General features: G+C 43.5%; 3 protein-coding genes across 3 annotated transcripts; 2 read left to right on the top strand and 1 right to left on the bottom strand.

The window, feature by feature from the left end:
- Positions 1-2,169: 2,169 nt before the first annotated feature.
- Positions 2,170-6,244, top strand: LOC106657604 (hairy/enhancer-of-split related with YRPW motif protein 1-like). The gene is made up of 5 exons (XM_023458052.1): positions 2,170-2,256; positions 2,290-2,624; positions 2,714-2,934; positions 5,694-5,962; positions 6,014-6,244. The coding sequence occupies exons 1-5, from the start codon at positions 2,170-2,172 to the stop codon at positions 6,242-6,244; spliced, it is 1,143 nt and encodes a 380-aa protein (XP_023313820.1).
- A 2,732-nt stretch (positions 6,245-8,976) lies between these two features.
- Positions 8,977-9,593, bottom strand: LOC106657603. The gene is made up of 2 exons (XM_014379202.2): positions 9,394-9,593; positions 8,977-9,273 (listed from the first exon to the last, which is right to left on the bottom strand). Exons 1-2 carry the CDS (start codon positions 9,442-9,444, stop codon positions 8,977-8,979), a joined length of 348 nt encoding a protein of 115 aa, XP_014234688.1. The 5' UTR covers positions 9,445-9,593.
- A 9,324-nt stretch (positions 9,594-18,917) lies between these two features.
- On the top strand, positions 18,918-20,865 carry LOC106657602. The gene is made up of 6 exons (XM_014379201.2): positions 18,918-19,233; positions 19,328-19,509; positions 19,580-20,035; positions 20,097-20,198; positions 20,272-20,383; positions 20,440-20,865. The coding sequence occupies exons 1-6, from the start codon at positions 19,114-19,116 to the stop codon at positions 20,557-20,559; spliced, it is 1,092 nt and encodes a 363-aa protein (XP_014234687.2). The 5' UTR covers positions 18,918-19,113; the 3' UTR covers positions 20,560-20,865.
- Positions 20,866-21,140: the final 275 nt, after the last annotated feature.

Here is a 21,140-nt window from a genome sequence, read left to right as displayed (position 1 = left end):
TTGAAAATATCATGCTTACAGCAGATCGCAGATCCCCCGAGAGAAAGATAGAGAGAGACGCGAGGAGAGTAGTGGACTCGAGGGTGCACGAGCCTATATAGATGACCATAGAGAAACAATCGACACCGATGTACGTAATGTCGCGAAAAAGTGGACAGTGGCCAGTCGGCAGCAGGGGTGGTATTGTTATAGTACAAGCTTCCATGGGGCGTGAATAGAAAATATATATGACGGAATCTGCCTAGAGTTGGCTTTGTAAGTTTACTCGGATGAACTCGAAGAAATAAGTTTCTACGCTCGAACGAGTTTGATAATTTGTGGCAAAAGATGACGAAATCTCGAAAGTCTCCTTTCGCCGCGAATTTGCTTGTTGCTGGCAACTCGAGCTATCGTTGCAGTTAGAAAAAAAAATGAATTTCGATATGCCATTTGACTATAGGAAGCGGAATAAGAAAATAGTGTCAAAAACGCGCAGGTATAATATTGCAACGACAGGACGAGGAGCGAAGAAGAAATAAGGCGAACTCGAGTGGAATCGTCCACGTAGATGCGACTGCGGAGGAAGATGTCTCGCGGACGCGTATACAAACACAACGACACGGCATATAGGTTGCGTGGGGTGCGTGGCGATACGTACAGAGGCACAATAACAACCGATGCGTCCGAATAAGTACGGAGAATAACAGAAAGGCTGCTGCTGCTGCTGCTGGCAGAAAGAACAAGCGGTACATGATCATGTACGTGCGTGCAATTATCGACAAGTGCGTGCGCGCGCGTGTGCCTATATATACTAGCGGTGACTTTTGCGGCCCAACTGTCGTATACCAAAGTGCACGCGCATAATATCGCTTACGTGCACTACTGGCCAGTTGCGGGTAGTAATCGATCGCGGCCCAGTAATAGGTATCGATATCTCTCGTCGCTCGCGTGGCTTATTATGTACCCAACAAAGCTCCCGAAAGCTCCGCGCGACACGTGCTGCGCGCGTTATTGCTCTTTCGTCTTTTCTCGACGGCAATATACCGCTCGATCATTTTTTTTTTTTTTCACTCGCGAAGAAAGCTCGCGAGCTCGAAAAAAGCCGTCCAATGGATTGATAAAGTCGACGCAGCGAGGATGGCTTTTAAAATAATTCGCGCGACATTCGGGAGCAAAGACAGATATGCTCGCGACGTCGAATGTTTTTCATTGTAAACCGCGCGCGTCGATCGGCAAACGAGTGATCGATGAGCTTTGTATGTACATATATACATGGGAAAGGCGCGTGGCCAGCCGATGCGTGACGCGTGCGAAAGTACACAGGCTGATAGCTGATTGCGCTCGTAGTTCTCTCTCTCTCTCTCTGGTCGGGCTGGTCGCGTGCCGAGTCATCGAAAAATCGGGGGTGGGCGTCTCGCAGAAGCTGCACTGCAGCTCTCACGCTCGCTCGGGGAGCTCGTTACGCCAACGCCAATTGTGTATATATATATAGTCTCGCGGAGACAAACAAGCTATAGCTGCGCAGCAAAGATCATCATCGGTTCGAGTCGGATGTATGTATGTGTGCGTGTGTGTGCACAGAGGTGGAATTAGCAAAGAGAAGAAACGGGCGATATTCGCGCGAGTTCATATGTATAGTTCCCACGGTGTGCTGCTGCTGTACACGGAGTCGGGGGGTGCTCTCGCGAGTTCGAGTCGGGGGGCTGTGTGGGGTGGGGGCTGCTGCTGGTATAGTCGATGATCCTGCACCCCCTTGGCTCGAAAGCTACGTGTAGCAAGCTCAGCAAGCACAGGAGAGTATCCGGGGTGGTGGAAGGGGCTCGCTCGCTCGCTCGCTGGCTCGTGTGTGCGCCGATCGCGCGACTCGAACGGCGGCCGAGCGCGTGCACACACGCCACACGTTGGCCGGCACGCGACCGGAGCGCACGTCGCGCTCAAAGCACACACACACACCACACGCGCGCGCACACGACCACCACGTTCTTCTTCTACGGAGCTTTAGGCTTTAGGTCGAGCTTTCGCCTCGCTCTCTCTTGTGTCACTGTGTCTCTCTGTGTGTTTATAACTGCGACACCAGTTAGTGCGCGATCGCGGTGCATCATCGCTGCTGACTGACCGATAACGTCGCGCGCCACACGTGCGCGCCTCCACGTGCCTGTGCGTTAATAAAGCTTACTCGAGCTCGCTCTCATGTGGCGAGTCGTCGTGGCTCGGCCCGAGGAGAGCAGCTCCGGGGCCACCCTACTCTCCTCCGAGTTTCCAGCCGGTAGTGCCTCTGTCGGCTCGGTGCATCATCCCGTCAACCAACAGCAGCAGCAACATCCGCACGCGCCATCCAACATCCAACCGCATCACCAGCAGCATCACCAGCAGCACCATTGGGCCGCGCATCATCATTACCCTCCACCCCCTCCGCCACCGCCACCACCGCCTCCTCCTCTTCCTCCGTCGAGCCTGGCCCATCTGCACCAGAGGAGCCCACCCACGAGCTATCCCGCGCACTTGGAGCCGTCGACGGCCGAGCAGCCGATCGTCGCTCAGACGGCGGGCTCCCACGAGGCCCGCCAGAGTCATCATCATCTCAAGCGAGCCCTGAGCGACTCGGACTGCGACGACGTCTTCTCCGAGGAGAGCGGCAAAGAACCGTAAGTGCGCTAATCGTTCATTATACCGAACAACAGCCTGTCGAGCTGGAAAAATTTCAATCTCTTTTCAACGCACGCAAAAAAAAAAGATGCAATTCACCGGGTGGCGACTCTTCGGGCTGTCATCACACGTCGCGGAAGCGGCGCAGGGGCATGATCGAGAAGAAGCGCCGTGACCGCATCAACGCGTCGCTGGGCGAGCTTCGCCGACTGGTGCCTGCGGCGGCGCGCGATCCCCACAGCGGAAAGCTCGAGAAGGCCGAGATTCTCCAGCTGACGGTCGAGCATCTGAGGACGCTTCGTAGCAAAGGTAGGCCAACAATAATAATGATTTGTCATTTTTTTTTTTTTTTATCATTTGGCATCCTCTCGAAGGGCACGTACCGATAATTACGTATACATAAACGATAGCTTCGATGCATTTTTTCTATGTATTGTGGGTTCGCGGTTACATATCACACAGAGAGGAGGCGCAGCTCGCGAAGCGCAGCGTTTACAAACAGCTCTGTTTACAAACACAACATGTGCGCGCGGATCGTGTGAAAGCGTGTATATAGAGGTATAGGTATAGGTAGTTGCGCGCATGACCGAAAGCTCGACTCGAAGCGCAGCAGGGAGGGAGCGATCAGGGAGGGAGCCAGCGTACTGCTTGCAGTATACCGTGCATGCGAGACACCTGTTGGTGGTCACGGCCTCTCTCTCTCTCTCTCTCTCTCTCTTTCTTGCTGCACACGCGTGAGACACGTCTCGATCGCGAGGGCTATAGATGCTCTTATCTATTATGTCGTATACATTAACGCGCCAGCTCGTGGCATTTGCCGAATTTGTCTCTTCCATTGATAAGATTAAAAATGGAGAGAGAGAAAGACAGAGAGAGAGAGAGAGAGAGAGAGAGAGAATCGGAGCAATCATCCCCCCGAGGGAGTCGAATTCAATTCTTATCGGCTTCTCGATCGGCATCTGGACCGATTGTAAAACGTCATGATCGAGCACCCGATGACAGATCGATTGTCATTGGCTCGAATCGATTCTGACACTTTTTCCATCTCTTACACTCGCACACACATACACACACAGATAGAAGCAAGACAAGACATCATCTATGGATGAAGGTGAAGCGATCGGTAAGCGAGCTGCCAAGAGAGCCAACGAGAAGAAGGGGGTAGTACTACGAGAGGTCGTGAGAGAGTCGAGCAGGTGCAAGCTGCTGGCCGCGTCGTTCATCGCCGATTATAATCCCCAACGGCGGCGGCGGCGGGCGGGCGGCTCCGGCTATATTATAAGCACGCAGGAAGTCAACGACGAGACTCACGAGTTCCGAGTTCGTTCCCACGATTTTTACGCGCAAAAGTAAAACTACTATAGCCACGTGATACTACTCGTAATATAATGTGTGTGTGTGTGTGCTGCCCCTACTCTACTCGCTACCGCGTAAAATCCGACTACGCACATGCGTGTATACTACCCCCTCCGCGTTCGATCGTTTTTGGCGCTTGGAGCTTCCTGCGAGAGCAGCTCGCTGCGGAGAGGGGAGAGAATATAGGGCCTGTATATAATACGGATTCAAGAGCAGCAGCAGCAGCAGCAGCAGCCTTAAAGGAGGAGAGGAGACGAGTGAAAGAGCTGCTATATATGTTATACACGCGAGCAAGGTGTCTCGACAGACAGATGTGCCACCACTGTGGGAACCCAGACTCGGCTTCGTCTCCCGCGATCTATCTCGACCGCTTTACCTACATATACATACACACACACACACACACACACAGACCCATACCAATATATATCGACGACGCGCAAATGTTACACATTTTCCAAAGTACCGATGTACTTATTGCGGACTGCGAACCTCCTCCTTCTCTCTTCCTCGTGCGCGCAAACCTCCACTTTTCGAAAACCGCACGTGTGTATCGTGCTGTAAACTCACTTTTGTACAAATATCCGTAGTAGCGGTTCGTTGTGTGTATACATATATCGACGCGCTCCGGCTTGGCTGCAGTTACATCATGCGTCTTATATACATCGCAAGGCCAAAGCCAGCTCTAATTGCTCTTCCCTTCCTTGCGATTGTCTTTCCTCGTGGTGTTAATATATGATTTTTGCACTCGATATAGCGCGAAAGATCACGCATATAACGATACACCGAGGGACCTGTCGCGCTATAAAAATGCCGCGGCTAATTATATTTCTTGAAGAGTTTCACCGCGTCATAGAAAAATTGTACGATCATCGTGATTGACGTCGCGATGTATGTCTTCGCGTTAATCCAACTCGATTTTTTTTCTCAAAATGTAAATATTTTGATGTGGGCTTTCAAATTTTTTTGAGGAGATTATAAATCCCAAAATATAAATCCTCTCGAGATTCAATGGCTTATTATATGTTTACTTGTGTCTATGATGCGGCGAGCCGCTATCTTCACTACTCGTGTTCATCGCGATAAGAATATTACGGTATTTTCTAAGCGAAATAATTTGAAAATGATGAGTCATCGGGTGCGAATTACGTTTAGCCACGGAATAAAATTCATTCGGTTCAGGTTTGCGATGCGAGACACGCATATATATAAAATAATAAAAGCTCGACCGGAAGAGTCCGGCTCTCTTATATATGCATATTCATTTAATTCGAATCGATCGAAGATGTGTCGCCGAAATCTCTCAATGACGCGTTTATTATGTGTACACACACAACACTTTTTTAATAAACATAGTCGAGTGTATAGCGGAGAGTATCGTATTATACGTGTAATAATCGAGGCAAGGGCTAAATCACTTTCCCACGGGCCGTTGCTGCTGCTGTTATTATATACACTATGCTGCGTGTGTGTATATGTGTATTACCTGTGAGCGCCGATCGACCATCTGCCGGCCTGAGAATTTCGGCTTCGCCGCGGCGCGAGAGATCGAGAGAGCGAAAAAAAACACCATCACTCCTCCTCCTCCTCCTTCTTCTTCTTCTTCTTTTTTACCTCGTGCATCGAAAATGTCAGAATGCCTCGTTAGTCTACCGCTTTTTCTTGTATTAAAAAATACGCGTTAATAATTGTAAAAATTATTATTTTTGCAGGCGGTGATGGTTACGACAGCACGAAACTCGCTATGGATTATCACGCGGTCGGCTGGGGGGAGTGCGTGGCCGAGGTCGGCCGCTACCTCGTCACCATGGAGGGCCTCGACGAGAGGGACCCACTGAGGCTGCGGCTTCTGTCGCATCTGCAGAGCTTCCATCGCGAGCAGCCCCAACCCAACGGTCAGACGACTCCGCATCAGCAGCAGCAGCAACAGCAGCAACAGCAGCAACAACAACAACAACAACAACAACAGCAACAACAACATCAGCAGCAGCAACAACAACAACAACAACATCAGTCGAGCTACGAGCAACAGCATCATCAGCATCCGAGCGCGGCGACGACGGCGTCGAGCTTGCAGCTTCAAGCCGCGGCCGTCTGGCCACCTCCGCTCGCGGCCCAGTATTCCGGCCCGGTGGGCCAGTACCAGTCCTCGGCGGCGGCGGCCGCAGCCGCAGCAGCAGCAGCCGCGGCGGCCGCGAGTCAGTACAGTCAGCAGCAGCACGGCAAGCCCTATCGGCCCTGGGGTGCCGAGCTCGCTTACTGAGCTCCCTTTGCTGCTCTAGTAGCTTCTCCCTCGCCACGATATCACGAATAAGTTAAACAAACTCTATACCAAATGGCCCAGTCCAACCGAACCAAATTGCCGAAGAGCAACACACGATTAACGAGATTTTAACGCAAAGTCTGCGCGCGCAAGTAGTTTAGAGAACGAAACAATTTTCAACGAGCATGATCGAGGGTCGCGCGAATCCGTCTATATGTATGGCTCGACCAGATTAGATCAGCTTTGCCTGATATTACCGATTATTGTTAAAATTAATCTTCATTATGTAAGTGAAAAAAAGTCGAGCGAACGAAAGTAAAGAGAAACGTTGGATTGTGAACGCTCGACGCACAATCGATAGTCATTAACTTGTGTACCTTGTACTTTTTTCAGAGTGTGATATTATTATCTACCGTAATTTTTAAAACTGTAAACTAGTGCGGCATATATTTATATTTTTACCTTAGTGCTTTAATCTGTATAGTGTAAATAATACTTTTTGTTTTTTCGGGGTGCAAATGAAAAAAAAAGAAAAGAAAAGAAAAAGAAATGAACGCATCGATCGAGATGTGCTTGACAAAAAATTAACGACAGCACTCGACGACGATCTTTGTACATATTTTACGTATATTTTTTGTAAGTTATATTACAAGGGAATCTCGAACGAGACTGAGAAGCCGTTTAGACCCACAACTCAAAGACATATTTTTGTACAAAACGGGGACAATTTTGAAGGATTCGTCTGTAGTCAAGATTATGCTAATGACCACAGGCGCGAATGACCAATGATAATTTACCAATTTTTTTGCGCTTTTATCGATGAAAGATTGTATTAGAAGCCGACGCTTGACTGATGCAAAGATGTATGCCAAAACACGTAGTAGTCGTATATTATTAATTAAAATGCATCTATACACAAGGAGCATCAACACGATTGATTACGAGATTCTTTCGAGTATTTTTGATAAAACGTGAGTTTTCGAGAATTAATAAAAAAACCACTTCAAAAAAGTACGAAAATTCTTTTCCCCCCCTTTTCCCCCTTCCAAATATATATAATCTCATCTTTTCTTACAATGATTTTTTCCTTTTTTTCCTAACGCGCGTGGATTCTACAAAACCAAACAAAACGAGAGACACAAGAATGAAGAGGGATTACGCGTTTCGATAAACCAAGTATTTGCTACTTCATTGTTTTACCGCACCCCCCGTCCAGTGACGATCCTCTCTCGAAGCTTTTGGTCAGTATCTGCGAAAAAAAAAGATGAAAAAGAAAGAAAAAAAAACAATAGGCGAAAGACAAAGGGCCTTGGGTGGCGCGCACGCGTCTCTCTTTCACCACGGACATCGAGTGCTTTGACACCGCAATTGTTGAAAAATAAATGTAAAAGCTATAGGCCGTCTCGTTGTCGCGCGCACGTGTGCCTCATTAAGTACTCTGCCATAATGTTCATCTTTGCTCGCTTCGTTTCTTTTCCCTCGCGTAAATATACACATAAGCGATTCTACGGTCTTTTGTTCTATGCATATTATCGAACGATAATTCATTTTTTACCTAATTATCGAGTGCCATTAAAAAAAAAAATAAAATCGGACAAGAACCGGTACATTTGCAAAATATTGTTTCTTTTTATAATCCAAACAGACGCGACAGTTTGTGCCATTAATAGCAATGATGTCTTTGTAACGCTCAAAGCAACTCCCCTTTACTGTACTTTTACGCGTGCATTATACATTTCTTTCATACGCGTGCTGCATTTTTTGTTATGTATTCATGTTTTATTTTTTCACAAAGAACGGGTATAGGTGGTCATGATTAAGTAGACAGTGAGTAAGTTTGATTATTAGATCGTTTTTTATTCTTATTCATGATAATATCACAGATATTTTTTTTCTCAATTTCGTTTATACGAAATACACTCGGCTCTCAAAGCGATAGTTTGCACATTAGCTTGGTAAGTAATGTCTCTCTCGCTATAGAGGCATTCGAAACTGTTACATCGATATAATATGTACAACATTCGTTCGTGCACGCACAGGTGCTTAAAGCTAAACATCGAAGTTTGAAATCACATGGCTTGGTTTATACATAGTCGGTGGCACACGAAAAAAATAAATTTTTTCTCGAATACTTTTATAAAAAAAAAAAAAACATTGGAAAACTTAAGAGTAATCAAACTAAAATTAATGGAAGACAATAATCGACGCGAGGTCAAATCATATATCGATATAATCACTACGACGTAACATCATGTAGGGTAGTAGTGGTATTTCGCCGGGTGGCTCGTGCAAAAACGAGACACACTCGGCTAGTCTACACACAACCGTAGTTATAGTTTGGCGGTGGTGGCTTGTTGTAGTCGACGCGCGCAATGTTACGTATCTACTATCACAGAGACGAGATTATAATTATCGTAGTAGTCGGTCGCTCGACGTTTTTTCTCCTTTTTTGCTTTTCACACCGACCCTCCTGGTGGACGTTGGTGGTCGATGTCGTTGAGCCGCTCCTCGGGGCCCAAATATCCGAAAATAGTCGTCGTCGAGACTCGAGATCAATCGGAACTTGTATAGTGCTGCTGCTGCTTCGTGTATATAGCTGCGGGACGGACACAATGACACACATACTGTGCACGATAAATCACTGGGCCTGCCACTCGGTTGCAGTCATCATCACTGGGCACGAAAATCAAAGGGCCGACGATCAATCGGCTGGATTCGCAAATGCTGCACTCTCAGCGCATCATCTCGTTCTCCAAATTCTCATTTAGCTGATTCTCGTCGCGCTCGTCGCAGCAGTAGCAGCAGCAGCAGCTCGAGTACTCGGCCTCGGCCTGCACGTAAGTCACGTAGGTGTCGACGCTCTTCGCCTCGTCCTCGAACTGGAACGATCGCGTGTCGTAGTCGAACTCGTAAAGCATCGTCTGCAGGCTCAGATTGGCCTGCTGTTGTTGTGGCTGGGCTTTTTGCTGCTCTTGCGCCGCTGCCGCCAACTTTTTGTCCAAGCGAGCTCTCGACATCTTCCTCAAAGCCTGCAATTAGAAATGATAACCGTTCGTTAGATCAATCGTTACTTTTCTATTTATCTTTGCATTCATCGTGCCTCCATGTGTGCGATATAAAATTTAATCGAGTGTCAAAACGATGCCTACCTTGAGGATGCTCTTTCCGGATTTAGCCAAGATTTTCTTAATGGTAACCATTGTCGATGATTGATTTGTTGTTTGGTAGTTGTTTTTGGAACGAAACTCGCACAAACACACTTGAATATATATTCACAGATAACAACAATTTGTGAACACAACACACTGCACGATTTTTACTGAACGTAGTGTATGGACACAAAGCACACGAAAAGTGTATGGATGCTTGGTGTAGGGCGTTTGGTAGCGCAATGATTCTCCACTCGGTGTCTACTCCGCTTTTATAATCGAAGCGAGAAGCGGCGGCGGCGGTGGCGGACCCATTGAATCACCCCCGCCACCGTCGCTCCTGTATATTAAATACGCTATACACAGCAGCAGCAGAGACTGTATACGAGGCATCCGTCTGCGCGCCTGACTGCGTATAGCGCGTATAGTAGTTCCCCCTTCTCCCAAAGGGGCTCTCTACTACTACTCTCGCTGCACGCAACAACTACCTGCCGCTTTCTTTCTCCCACGGTCGCAAGTGAGCAGCTGCAGCTGCTTCTCTCTCTCTCTCTCTCTCTCTCTCTTTGCTCTCTGCTTCTTCTTCTTCTTCTTCTTCTTGAAGACGCGAGGACGAGCCACCCCCATTTTTCTTGGCTTTGGCCGAGAGTGTGTATAATATAATACGTGCGTGCAAGATGCCCGCAGATGCCGCGATGCCATGGGAACTTTTTCTCGAGCGCAGCTTGGGGTTGGCGTGTCTCGTGTATACATAATGCGCGTCTTGGTCCTCCTCTCCTTTTCTTGCACATATTCTTCTTCTTCTTCTTCTGCTTCTTCGTCGCGTCTTGGCCAATATATATATGCTATGGTATGCGTATATAGGTACATACGAGGGGCTTCTCTTATTCACACATAATAATCGCATATATATACCGCGTGGAGCTGAGGGTATTATGTACGGGCCCCGCCGCGATCGCCCGAAGACCAGCACATATAAGAGAGGGTGTCTTCGCGATTCCTTTGTATACGCGAGAGCTTTTGCCTAGGAACCTCGACACGCCATCGATAGAATATATGCCAATAAGAGCATGCTTCCTTCGCAATACCTTTCCTATATGCTCCTTCCAAAGGCTGCCTTTATTATTCGCTGTTATTATAACGACAGCGAGCGGCCCAACGTTTATTTTTTTTTTCTTTTCTCGACGTACTATACTTTTATTTTACTTTTCGGCGCAGACAGGCTCGGACCTGCACAGATATTCCTCTCTCGCCTCTCGAATCTCGAGCTCGCTCTTGCTCCTTTACCACATCGGTACCTATATATCTATATACTTTCTTCGAGTATTCTTCGAGCTCGCCGGACTCGTTCGATCCTGTTACGACTCCCGGCCGGCTCGAGACCTTTTTTTTCTTCTTCTCTCATTATCTTTTGCTCCTTTAATCTCTTTCTCTCCGAGAGTTATATTATATAGCTGCGAGCTCCGCACACGTGTGCGCGATTACGTGACTCATGCTGCCTCGCTCAGCAGCGGCACTGGCCACTATACTCCGACTACCTATATAATACATGTAATATAAGGCCAATTTATATTCGGCGCGTCGTCGCTGCCGCTGGCTTTTTTTTCTCTCTTTTGTCTTAAAAATGAGCGAAGCCAAATTCCTCGGCTCGGACACGCTCGGATGAATTCTCGATCGAATTAGATCTCTGCGTGCGTTTGGTATATACATTATTAAGGAAAAGCCGCATTCCATTGTGCTTTGGGACGTGATCGCGCACAAACCGCAGGCAGCTCACCAATGTCGTGGCCGGAATGCAAGACGCTGATAACCACGCGCTCATCACAATTTGTGGCCGCTTCCATGAAAAACGGAAGGAAAAGAAGTCAACCCCTTTTCATGTCATCACGTTCTGCCTGTCAAAACAACGTATACGAAAGCCAATGTATATACGAGTAAAACAGGCCCGCCAAGGCATTACAGATGATTTGCATTGTTTCGCGCACGCTCCGCTTTTTTCCTTCTGTTGTTATTATTATTGTATGCCTATATATAGCTGGTAAGTTTGGATTTATAGTATGGAAAGCCGTCCTTAAGTGACGCGCACGTGTGCACCTTAAAACCGTCTCTTGTCGAGGCAGGTATGAACCGGCAAGTGTACACAATATATATCGCCGGGTCTATTTTACGCCGCTCCTATATATACCTATACATAATGGCCCATTCGTCTGTGTGTACTAGTTGAATTTCACTCTTGCGACTTGCTATTGATTGATTTTCAAATGAAATCCCATAGTCGTTTTCCGGTCTTAAGTATATATACCTTTATATACATGTGGGCATTTATACCTGTGCACGTTACAAAAATTATATTACCCATTGATTTATTCATCTTTCACGCGGTCTAATTATCAATTTCTATTCACGTCGACATTGTGAAAAAAAACGATTATTTGCATAATTCTGCAAGACGCGCGGCGCGCACCAGCGTCGACGATTTTACACTTGGCTTTTTTTTCCTTTTATCGAGTCCAGAAGGATCAAAGAGCTTATTTTATTGCGCAGGCATAAATTTTAACAGCCGATATTGCGCGATCATATTTTTCCGTAAATTTGAATAAGAAAGAAACGAGCGTTCGAGTCAAGACGCCAAGACACCGCGCAATAATTGACTTTTGAACGATCGAAGTTAAGATTTGTTGACGCAGACAGACTACCTGGCGCCAATCGAATTCTTTGCAGGCAGATGCTAACCTGGATTTATTCGTCTCAAATTGGTCAACTAATAAATACCGATATTAATACCTGTTCGCTTGGCGCGACACCGATTCCTTTTGATTTTTCCTATATGCTTTATCGATGCGTAAGAATCCAAATGTTGAGACGAAAAACACACAAAAAGAAGTAATAAAATTTAAATAACTTGAAAATGTGTAGTGCTAGAAAATTTATCATAGGCTAAACAACAGGTTGGATGTTGCACTAATGATTGCTACAAGTACACATACCTCACGAACACGCCTTTGTTATAAATTTACCTCGAGACAATATTAGCCGCGCGTTCAAACATTCAAATATACTTTTCTCGTTTCTTTAGCTCTTTACCTCGAAATGGACCATAGTATACTTACTTTTCAAGTCTGTTTGATCTGCTCGTTAGCATTTATAATATTGCGGCCTAAGCTTTGAGTACGATCGACACAGAGATAATAAACGTTTTTTTTTCTTCAATATTTTGGAAATTAATATTTCGTAAAGAAAATAGAGCAAAGTAACTCTTATCACCGGCTTATATAGTGTTATACACGTGTTTATTCAAGAGAGATTACAAGTGAAGCACGTTTGAATACTCATCGCCTCGTTCAAGAACGCCTCGGAGCATCTATTTCTTTTAAAGAAAAACAAAGTATCGGATGTATACACTTGTAAAGAAAACTTTAGCGATCTCTTGGATGCTTTCTTGTTACGTTTTAATAAGGAGCTTTTGAGAAAGTGCTAAAAAGCAAGGAGAGAAAAAAAAATCCTGGAAACGAAATTTCGTCATTGAGTGATCGCCTCGAGATGCAGTTACGCGTAAGCAAAGGTTTCCCTTGTAGCCTCTGTTGTAATAGTAATGTATCAAAGCAAGGTAGGCGATACATAATCGACGCGCAGAGAGAGAAAGAGATTTGGTCGAATCCGTGTAAAGAAGCAACAACAATAGGGTGGGCCGCTACTTAGAGAAATTCGAGCGCGTTTTAACAGGTATATGCCGTATAACCGTGGCCCATTCAATATTTCGCCGAAGTTGTGTGCCGTGCTGTACCGGAAAAAGCGTAAACGCGACTAAATAGGCAAGTATATAGCAATACATATAGCACCCGTGATATATACGTAATGCGAAGATGAAGAAGAAGAAGAAAAGGGGAAACACAGTGGAGGCTTAGCGTGAAAAACGGCGGCTCAACCAAAGCTCATCTTTTCATTTTTTTTCGTCGTTGTATAATAGAAAAGAAAAGAAAAAAAAATTACTGACGGATTGATGCAATTGAATTGGCTTTCGAGTTTTGGTCGGTTGTTATTGTTGTGGCACAAATAGACTGCTTATAAAATAGACGCTGCCTATGTGTACGTGGACAAGCTCGAACAGGACAGGTAAGAATCGCTTTGCGTAGGAGTATAGAGAGTTTACGAGAGTACATACATCTTGACCCAGTGGTCACAGTTTTGGTTTGTCCGATTCTCTGGAAAAAAGTCGCGAGTGTCAAGTAGAGAATTACGCGCCGATGAATGAATCTCATAAGATAGTGAACGAAGATAGCATTGATTGATCACGTTCAAAGCTGCTTTACGATAAGCGCAAGAAGCAAAATATGCAATAAACCTTTCAATCGTTATGTGGAATATTATGGAGTAAGTTGAAGTGCATCGAGTTAAAGCGCGCATGTGAATTTTGCAACGCGCGAAGCATGAATGGTGCGCGAGGTTCGTTCGATACATATATAAGTACGATATGGAGAAGGAAGCGGGGGGCAACGATGCAAACTCGAGCACGTGTTTACTACTATATACGCTGCAGTTGCACGCGGGGCTCGCACAACTCGTTCTCACGCGTGTGCCGCGCGTACTTTGGCTACATATATAGTAGTAAGTTTAGCACGCGCCCATAATAATGCTGCCGCCTGCACGCGTGCACGTATGAATTTTCGGTCGCGTCCAATGCGCCCCACGAGCCTCGTGTAGGTATATATATATATATATGTGGCGCTTTAATCCAAGCACACGATATATACCCTGTCTGTTTTTTTTGTTGTCTTTTTTCGCACGCGTTTGATACATCTCGCGCGGTTTGTATATAACAAAGTTGACGACGAGTCGAGAGGCTATCATCCTATATTAAAGGTACTTTGGTCCGCAAGACGAAAATTGTAAGAAACGCGCAATTTGTTTCGCGCAGCGCCAAAAGCTTTGCGATGTAAACAGGCGCGGGTGCTCGAGTACAAGTATACTTACGCGCATCATCGAATCTTTATCGATTCTCTCCTATCGACCTCTTCTTCTTCTTTTATTTTCCCAAGAAAAGGATACTCGACACCGCAGCTCGACGACACTCGTTTAATGAAAACGTCATGTTGTATAAACGATCGAGCGCGTGTTAAATGTCGATGCGAGCGCATCATATACATATATGTCCCCCGCTACGCCACTTGTAATACACACACACACACACACTCCGCGCAGTCCTAAAAAACACGATAATTTTCTCATGAGGTTCGATCGAGGCTGCAGCAGCTAAAGATAGTCGTCGATATTCGAGCTGTGTACGTGCTGCATTACATATGTACATTTATACTCGCGCTATTTTTCGTTCGATTTGACGTTTATTATGTATACCTCGTTTTACAAAAGTCGCGCGCGTCCCGCGGATCGTCTTTCACTCGTGCGTATTATATATATCGAATGGCCGATGATCGCGCGTGCGAGCGCCGCTTTATTTACGTTTATGATCATTTAAACCAGGGCCCCCGTAACGAAAGCCATTAGCGCGATTAATATCACGCATCGCTCCGTGTAATGGGCGTAAGTATAGTAAGTGTACAGCGAGGCCCAATTATCAATTACGCGAGCCAGGATCATCGTCGTTTTTGGAGTCGTCGTCTCGAACTCGTAATTTTCTCCATTTTTCCTCTCGACGAATGACCGCAGTATAACGATGATTCGCTCGCCGACGAGCCAATGCAATTATCTCGAGTCCTCGCAGCAGCTGCGCGACTTTATTACTCGTGCACATTGGACGCAGCTTTTTTTTTAAATGACCCAGAATGATCGTGCGACTTTGAGCCGAATTAACGAACGCGTGTATATTCGCTTTAAAAGGTCGCGAGCTGTGGTCTTTCTGCGCGATATGTGCGAATTATAGTTATAGGCGAGCCCCCTCGAATGAGGCCTCGCGCGCCGAGATGTTTAGTTCAATATGGGACTAATCCCCGTGTTTTTGCTGCCGATCAATTGTCATGCAGCTCTTGGCTCTTGCTCGAGTCTCGCTTATACTTATAGGGCTCGTGTAGAAGAGGTCTCCTTAGAATTTCGTGCACACTTTTACGCGCATTTGCCTGTATATACGGTAACTGTATCTCTGTATGGTCTGCGGAGTTTGTATACGCATGTGTATACGCGACACCAACACCAAAACGAGTCGTGTGCATATGTATATATGTGCTCGGCAAGAAAGGAGCAGTGGTAGAAATCGAGAGAATACGAGCCTCATGTGTTTGTGTGTGTACGTGTGCGTGTGTACGCCACGACTCGTATATAAAGAGTGCGTCAGTACACAAATACTACTACAGTGCTGTATATATACGAGAGGTGGGGGACAGCTGGGGCCACCGGCTGCCGGCTGTGCCGGGGCTCCCTTGCGTGGGAATCGCCGAAACTTGCGCCTCTCACACGCGACCAACACGCACTGCGTATATATACGCTATATGGTCGAGGCCTGCCACCTTGCGAGCCAGCTCGAGCGCTGCGATGCACGCACACAACACACGACACGGCTTGCGCTCGATATAGCTATATAACACACAATGCCCATATAGCTTATCTTTTGCTGCTTCGAGATATTATGAATGTGTGTGCTACCTGGGCTTACCTTGGCGCAGCTCCTTCGTATTACTACTACTACTCGCGATTCTTCCGCTTTCGGCTATACCTATATTTATATATATATGCTATTTTAGCAGCCTTTGTTGTGATACATGTAGTATACTTTTTGCGCGCGCCAAAACTCCGCGCCGGCATGCGTCGCTCAACACGTGGCCGCGCGTCACGCGTGTCGCTCCGCTTCTTCTTCTTCTTGTTCTTCTTATACCTTACTTACATCTTGTACTCGTGTTATTTACATTCACGACTTGACCCCTTGCATCTTATAAACTGCACTATCATAAACTCGATTGATAAAAATTGATCTAGTTTTATCAACCTGCAATTTCGTTCGCATTTTCATTACTGATCATCGCCCGCCGTGCAATGTCTATTCCGCAATCGTAACCATTTCAACGGCGCAAGCAAAGTTGCTATTTTTTATTCGTCTAGTCGCTTTTCGATTCGGCGTAATTTTATAATTTTTCCAATGTTCCTCGTTAACGAGAATCACACCCTCGATCTCCTGCTGATATCTCTTCGTTTACAAAAAAAGAAGACATCTGTCGCGACTCCTTTTTTTTTTTAATTATTATTACTCATAATCGCATGAATTAAATGGTGGGTGGTATTTTTAGATATGTCACCGATAGACAAGAGCTTTGAGCAAGGGTAGGCGTCGAAAACCGAGAAATGGCACGCGCTCGACGTCGCGCTAACGTGTTATATTTATAGCTAGAACACACATAATCCGTATCCATGGGGTATAGTTATTATTCGATAAGTGCACGCAAGTTTTCTCGCTAAGCGCCTTCTTCTCCGAAAGCTTCGAGTGTGCCGCAAGTGAATTATCCACGAAATCAATACGTACTTATCGTTTCCATTTATCGTTTCTATTTTCGCGCTTAATCGTAAAAATAAGCGCGCATTATGTTCGATTATTAGTAAACAAGCCGAGTATATGCATCGATCAGTGTGTATCAATCGTGTAAACGAATTATTAATTAGAATTCGGATCTCGCGGGCTATTGCCATGGAAAATTTCGACATTACGCAGCTAGATCTAAATTAATCTCGATTAATTAGCAATCGCGTTGCGAAGAGCACCCGATTTGAATATATTTACATGAAAAGTAACTGCTAAAGCTAAGACTTTTAATTCGATCGTGTACGCGCGGATATCGTTGATTTTTCAACTTGATTACGCGAGATCCGATCGTCACGAATGGGCTACTCGTTGTGAATAATCAAAAAAACGTACGAAAATTACGCACTACGCGCTCGTGCGTGGGAAATTGAAGCGAAACACGTTCGAACAAAAATCATCACGTATAAAAAGTTTGTTTGTATTTGCTATACATAATATAATGCGTAGACGAGGTAAGTAATATAGAAAGAAAAAGAGACTCTTCGTATGTGTGCCGCGTCGACTCAATGATATTTTTCAAGTGTTACAGTGTGCATTCGAATGTTTGCCGTGTAAATAAAACAACAAAAAGAAAACGCTCGGTCGACGTATAGCGAGAAAACTTCGGAGATTTTCTTGGGATTTAAAACTCTTTGAATGCTTGAGACAATGAGCGAACAAGCTTATTTAGAAAGACAAACACAAAACATCTCGAACCCAATGACTGTCCATATTCGGAATCTCTCACGATTTTGTTTCTTCCAATGAGTCTAATGTATATAACGATGATTAGTCATTAGGTGGAATTTGTGGATCAAAGACGAAGCGCGATCTTGATGCCGCGTAGCGAATCCGCGCATGAGCTGGCTCAATTTAATATAGGATTAATTTCTTTGCGATGCGTGTCGAGCAAAGGGCACATAGCTACCTCCTTGTACCGTTACAATCGAGCTTTTTTCAAGTGTCTAAAATGACATATAATACGACACGCGCGTGATATATGTAAATTTCAATGTAGCACAGGTCGCACGGATTTTGGCTCTTTTATTATTTTTACATTGGGGATAGGTGTCACGCTTATCGGCGCGCACCTGATGCCGCTCGACAACAATGAAAAAATTGTCTTCTCCTTATGAACCCGATCATATATATATTTATACCTACTCGTTAGAGAATAGAAAAAAACATTATTTTTCAATTCATTCAATCTTCGTTTTCCTCTATTTGCGTTACTTAAACAACTTACAACCAACAGTTGTATTATTCGTAGTAATGTAACTACACAATTATTTTATTTTCAACCGGAAAAATCAAAGTTCTCATTTCAATGCTATAGATAACGTTAAAACATTGATTTATTCTCTATAATTATTGATCAAGATGGTTTCTGACCTATTGGCCACCTATTGATTATTTTACGAATGCACAACGAAACATTTTTTTACAAAAGTAACCGTATCTCTTTTCTAACAAATCTTCCAAGTGAAAAAATACAATAAACCCATTATAACATTTGAGTGCATCGTTCCCTTTTTTTCACTAACTGATATGAAATTCAATGTTAGTCATCAAGAGCGCATATTGTAAACATCATGTTGAAAAAAAAAAGATTTTCTTACCGATACTATATGTATCTCTCTATGAAACTTAGGACGATGACAGAAGTCTCGACTCGAGTTGTGACAGCTGCCAGTTCGAAGCACATGGGTAGTTTCACGATCGCAACGAAAACATAGGTCGCTAACATGCTTCAACTTGTTAACAGTACCGGCAAAAAGCCGGTAGTGTTATGACTTGCAGCGCCACCGACGACCGACGACTCCTTTACGAGTCATTCTTCGCTCTGTCGCAAATTTTATATTGGGCGTCGAATTTTATGTATATAGATATAGTAATAGCGTACGAAAATGGCTTACCCCTGGGGATAAGCATGGGCTAATATGGAGTCGTAATGTTAATCCACGGGGGTACGCCGCCATGACTTCGACGCCCAGTATAACATGTTTATTGGTACCACCGTCGGCTATTTTGCATGCTGCTAGCATTTCTTATCCAGCGCAGATAACAAACAAATATTTATAGTCCGTTATGATGTTTGTATACAGTGGCACAATCGATTACACTCAAGACGCCGCTAGTTCAACGGCTATCTTTCACTTAGTTTCTGTGATAATTGTGAAATTCAAAAGCTTACTCTTGTTTTGATAATTAAAATTTTAGTCATGACTGACTCCAACTCAGATAGGACCGACGTTCACTTCCCGAAAATATTTAAAGCTTACGAATTTCAATTTCTCGGATTGTCGCCAGAAATTGAAAAAAAGTACTGTAAGATAGTTACGGTAATAAATTTAAAACTTTATACAACAATTATACAACAATTTGCTTCTCACATTAAATTATTGGAGTTTAATTTTTGTAAACAATTATTTCAAGGATCTTGGAGGAAAAGTTTCCAATCAAAGTGGTTATGCACTTACTACCAGAGATCACGTTTTAAAACTTATCAAATCTACAAAAAATAATAACAATTTACTCAATGTTACACGAATGTATAAAATCTTATATCTTCTTCATTCGATAGAAGCTAGAAGGCCTTTACCAATAGACTTATACAGGTATTTAACTTTTTCTTGAATTTTACTCATAATCTTTTCTCAGTTAGTTATCATTAATTTATTCCCACAGATTTGAAAGTGTAAAAAAACAAGCTGAAGAAAAAACAAATAGACAAAGTTTTCAACAACTCCTGCAGGAAGAACAGCAAGAAAAATTTACTCAAAAACCACACAAGAGATTGAAAATTGATAGTAGTAGTTCTAGTGAAGAAGAAGAACTCCTTCAGGAAGAACAGCAAGAAAAATTTACTAAAAAATCACACAAGAGATTAAGAATTGAAAGTAGTAGTTCCAGTGAAGAAGATATCATACCTTCTTTAAATAATTCACCTATTGAATCTAAAATAGAACTTACTTGCAATGGAACCGCAAATGATCATAGCATAAATGTTGAGAGCATAAGCGAGAGTTTGGAATCAGAGGCAAGACTTAGGCACAATACTATCGCAAAAACAATAAGCGAGAGTAGTGATGATTGCATTGAAAATAATAGTAGTGATGATGATGACAGTTTAATTGAGAATAGGTATTGACTTTTTTTTTAAAGAAATATTATGAACATTGAATGAACATATTATAATTTACAGATCCAAATGGTGGATTAGTCAAGATATCCCAGAAAAAGCTAGATGTAAACAAGTTCTATGTACTTTTTCACCAGAAATACATAGATCACATGGGCGACCACAGTAAAACAACTTAATTAAATTCAAATAATATTATATTTAGAGTAATTATGTAATCAATTTTTTACCTTTACAGGTACACAATGACCATGTTCGAGCAAAGAATTATGATTGCATTTATAATTAAATTCAATGTAATAGATAAAATCAAAGGAGCAAAAATTTATAAAGATATGGGAAAATTTGGGGTATGTATTATTATCTTATTACAAAATTGGATGAATACATGACATTTTCTTTACAGTATTTAACCCATCGTACATATGAGACTTTGAGGAATAATATGAGGAGATCAATAATGCCTAAAATTAATACATTTGGGTTACCAGAAAATATTTTGAAGCAATTCGAAGATTTCAGATAATTAATGGTGCATAAAAAATACTAAATGAACTTTTTTCAGTATTTGGTGGATCTATTTTTTTTTACTTTTAATATTTTAACTGGCTTGAAAATCTAACGCGTTTAAATCTTTAAGGATTCAAACTATCATTTTGAATTAAATAGCGATAAAAAAAAATTGTCTTCTTGTAATTTCTAAACCATCAGATTTACAAAAAAAAAATAAGAGAATATAAATCATTGTAGTGGATTATGGTACTTGTGATAGTGGATTTTTTGGCTATTGGCAATGGAGAAACTAAATCTTTTAAAATATTAACATGTAAAGCTTTAAATTTGTAATAATTATTGTTTATCCTATATACATTTAATCATTTTTACAAACTTTATTAACATGTAAAGCTTTAAATTTGTAAGAATTATTGTTTATCCTATATACATTTAATCAAAGTTTGTTATGCATTAAAGAACGTAAAGTGATTCATTTTCGTAAATAACTTGAGCTTACAACTTCATTCAAAAATCAAAAATACAAGACTTGAAAAAACAAATCATCGGACAGTGTGTACTATTAGAGCCGTCATTGGGGGCGCGCACTACCTT

The sequence above is a fragment of the Trichogramma pretiosum genome, unplaced genomic scaffold (genome assembly GCF_000599845.2).
Source record: "Trichogramma pretiosum strain Unisexual culture from Peru unplaced genomic scaffold, Tpre_2.0 scaffold90, whole genome shotgun sequence".
In the NCBI taxonomy this organism is placed as follows: Eukaryota; Metazoa; Arthropoda; class Insecta; order Hymenoptera; family Trichogrammatidae; genus Trichogramma; species Trichogramma pretiosum.
Note: the sequence above shows the minus strand (reverse complement) of the source record. Positions and strands in the feature narration are given on the sequence as shown.

What these genes read in the sequence shown, in the direction of transcription:
- LOC106657603 (XM_014379202.2), bottom strand. Translation starts at nt 9,444, where the DNA reads ATGGTTACCATTAAGAAAATCTTGGCTAAATCCGGAAAGAGCATCCTC. An exon ending in CCGGAAAGAGCATCCTCAAG is followed by an intron (nt 9,274 to 9,393) that starts GTAGGCATCGTT and finishes TTCTAATTGCAG; the next exon opens with GCTTTGAGGAAGATGTCGAG.
- LOC106657604 (XM_023458052.1), top strand. Translation starts at nt 2,170, where the DNA reads ATGTGGCGAGTCGTCGTGGCTCGGCCCGAGGAGAGCAGCTCCGGGGCC. An exon ending in GAGGAGAGCGGCAAAGAACC is followed by an intron (nt 2,625 to 2,713) that starts GTAAGTGCGCTA and finishes CAAAAAAAAAAG; the next exon opens with ATGCAATTCACCGGGTGGCG. An exon ending in AACAACAGCAACAACAACAT is followed by an intron (nt 5,963 to 6,013) that starts CAGCAGCAGCAA and finishes TACGAGCAACAG; the next exon opens with CATCATCAGCATCCGAGCGC.
- LOC106657602 (XM_014379201.2), top strand. Translation starts at nt 19,114, where the DNA reads ATGACTGACTCCAACTCAGATAGGACCGACGTTCACTTCCCGAAAATA. An exon ending in TTACCAATAGACTTATACAG is followed by an intron (nt 19,510 to 19,579) that starts GTATTTAACTTT and finishes TTATTCCCACAG; the next exon opens with ATTTGAAAGTGTAAAAAAAC. An exon ending in GACAGTTTAATTGAGAATAG is followed by an intron (nt 20,036 to 20,096) that starts GTATTGACTTTT and finishes TATAATTTACAG; the next exon opens with ATCCAAATGGTGGATTAGTC.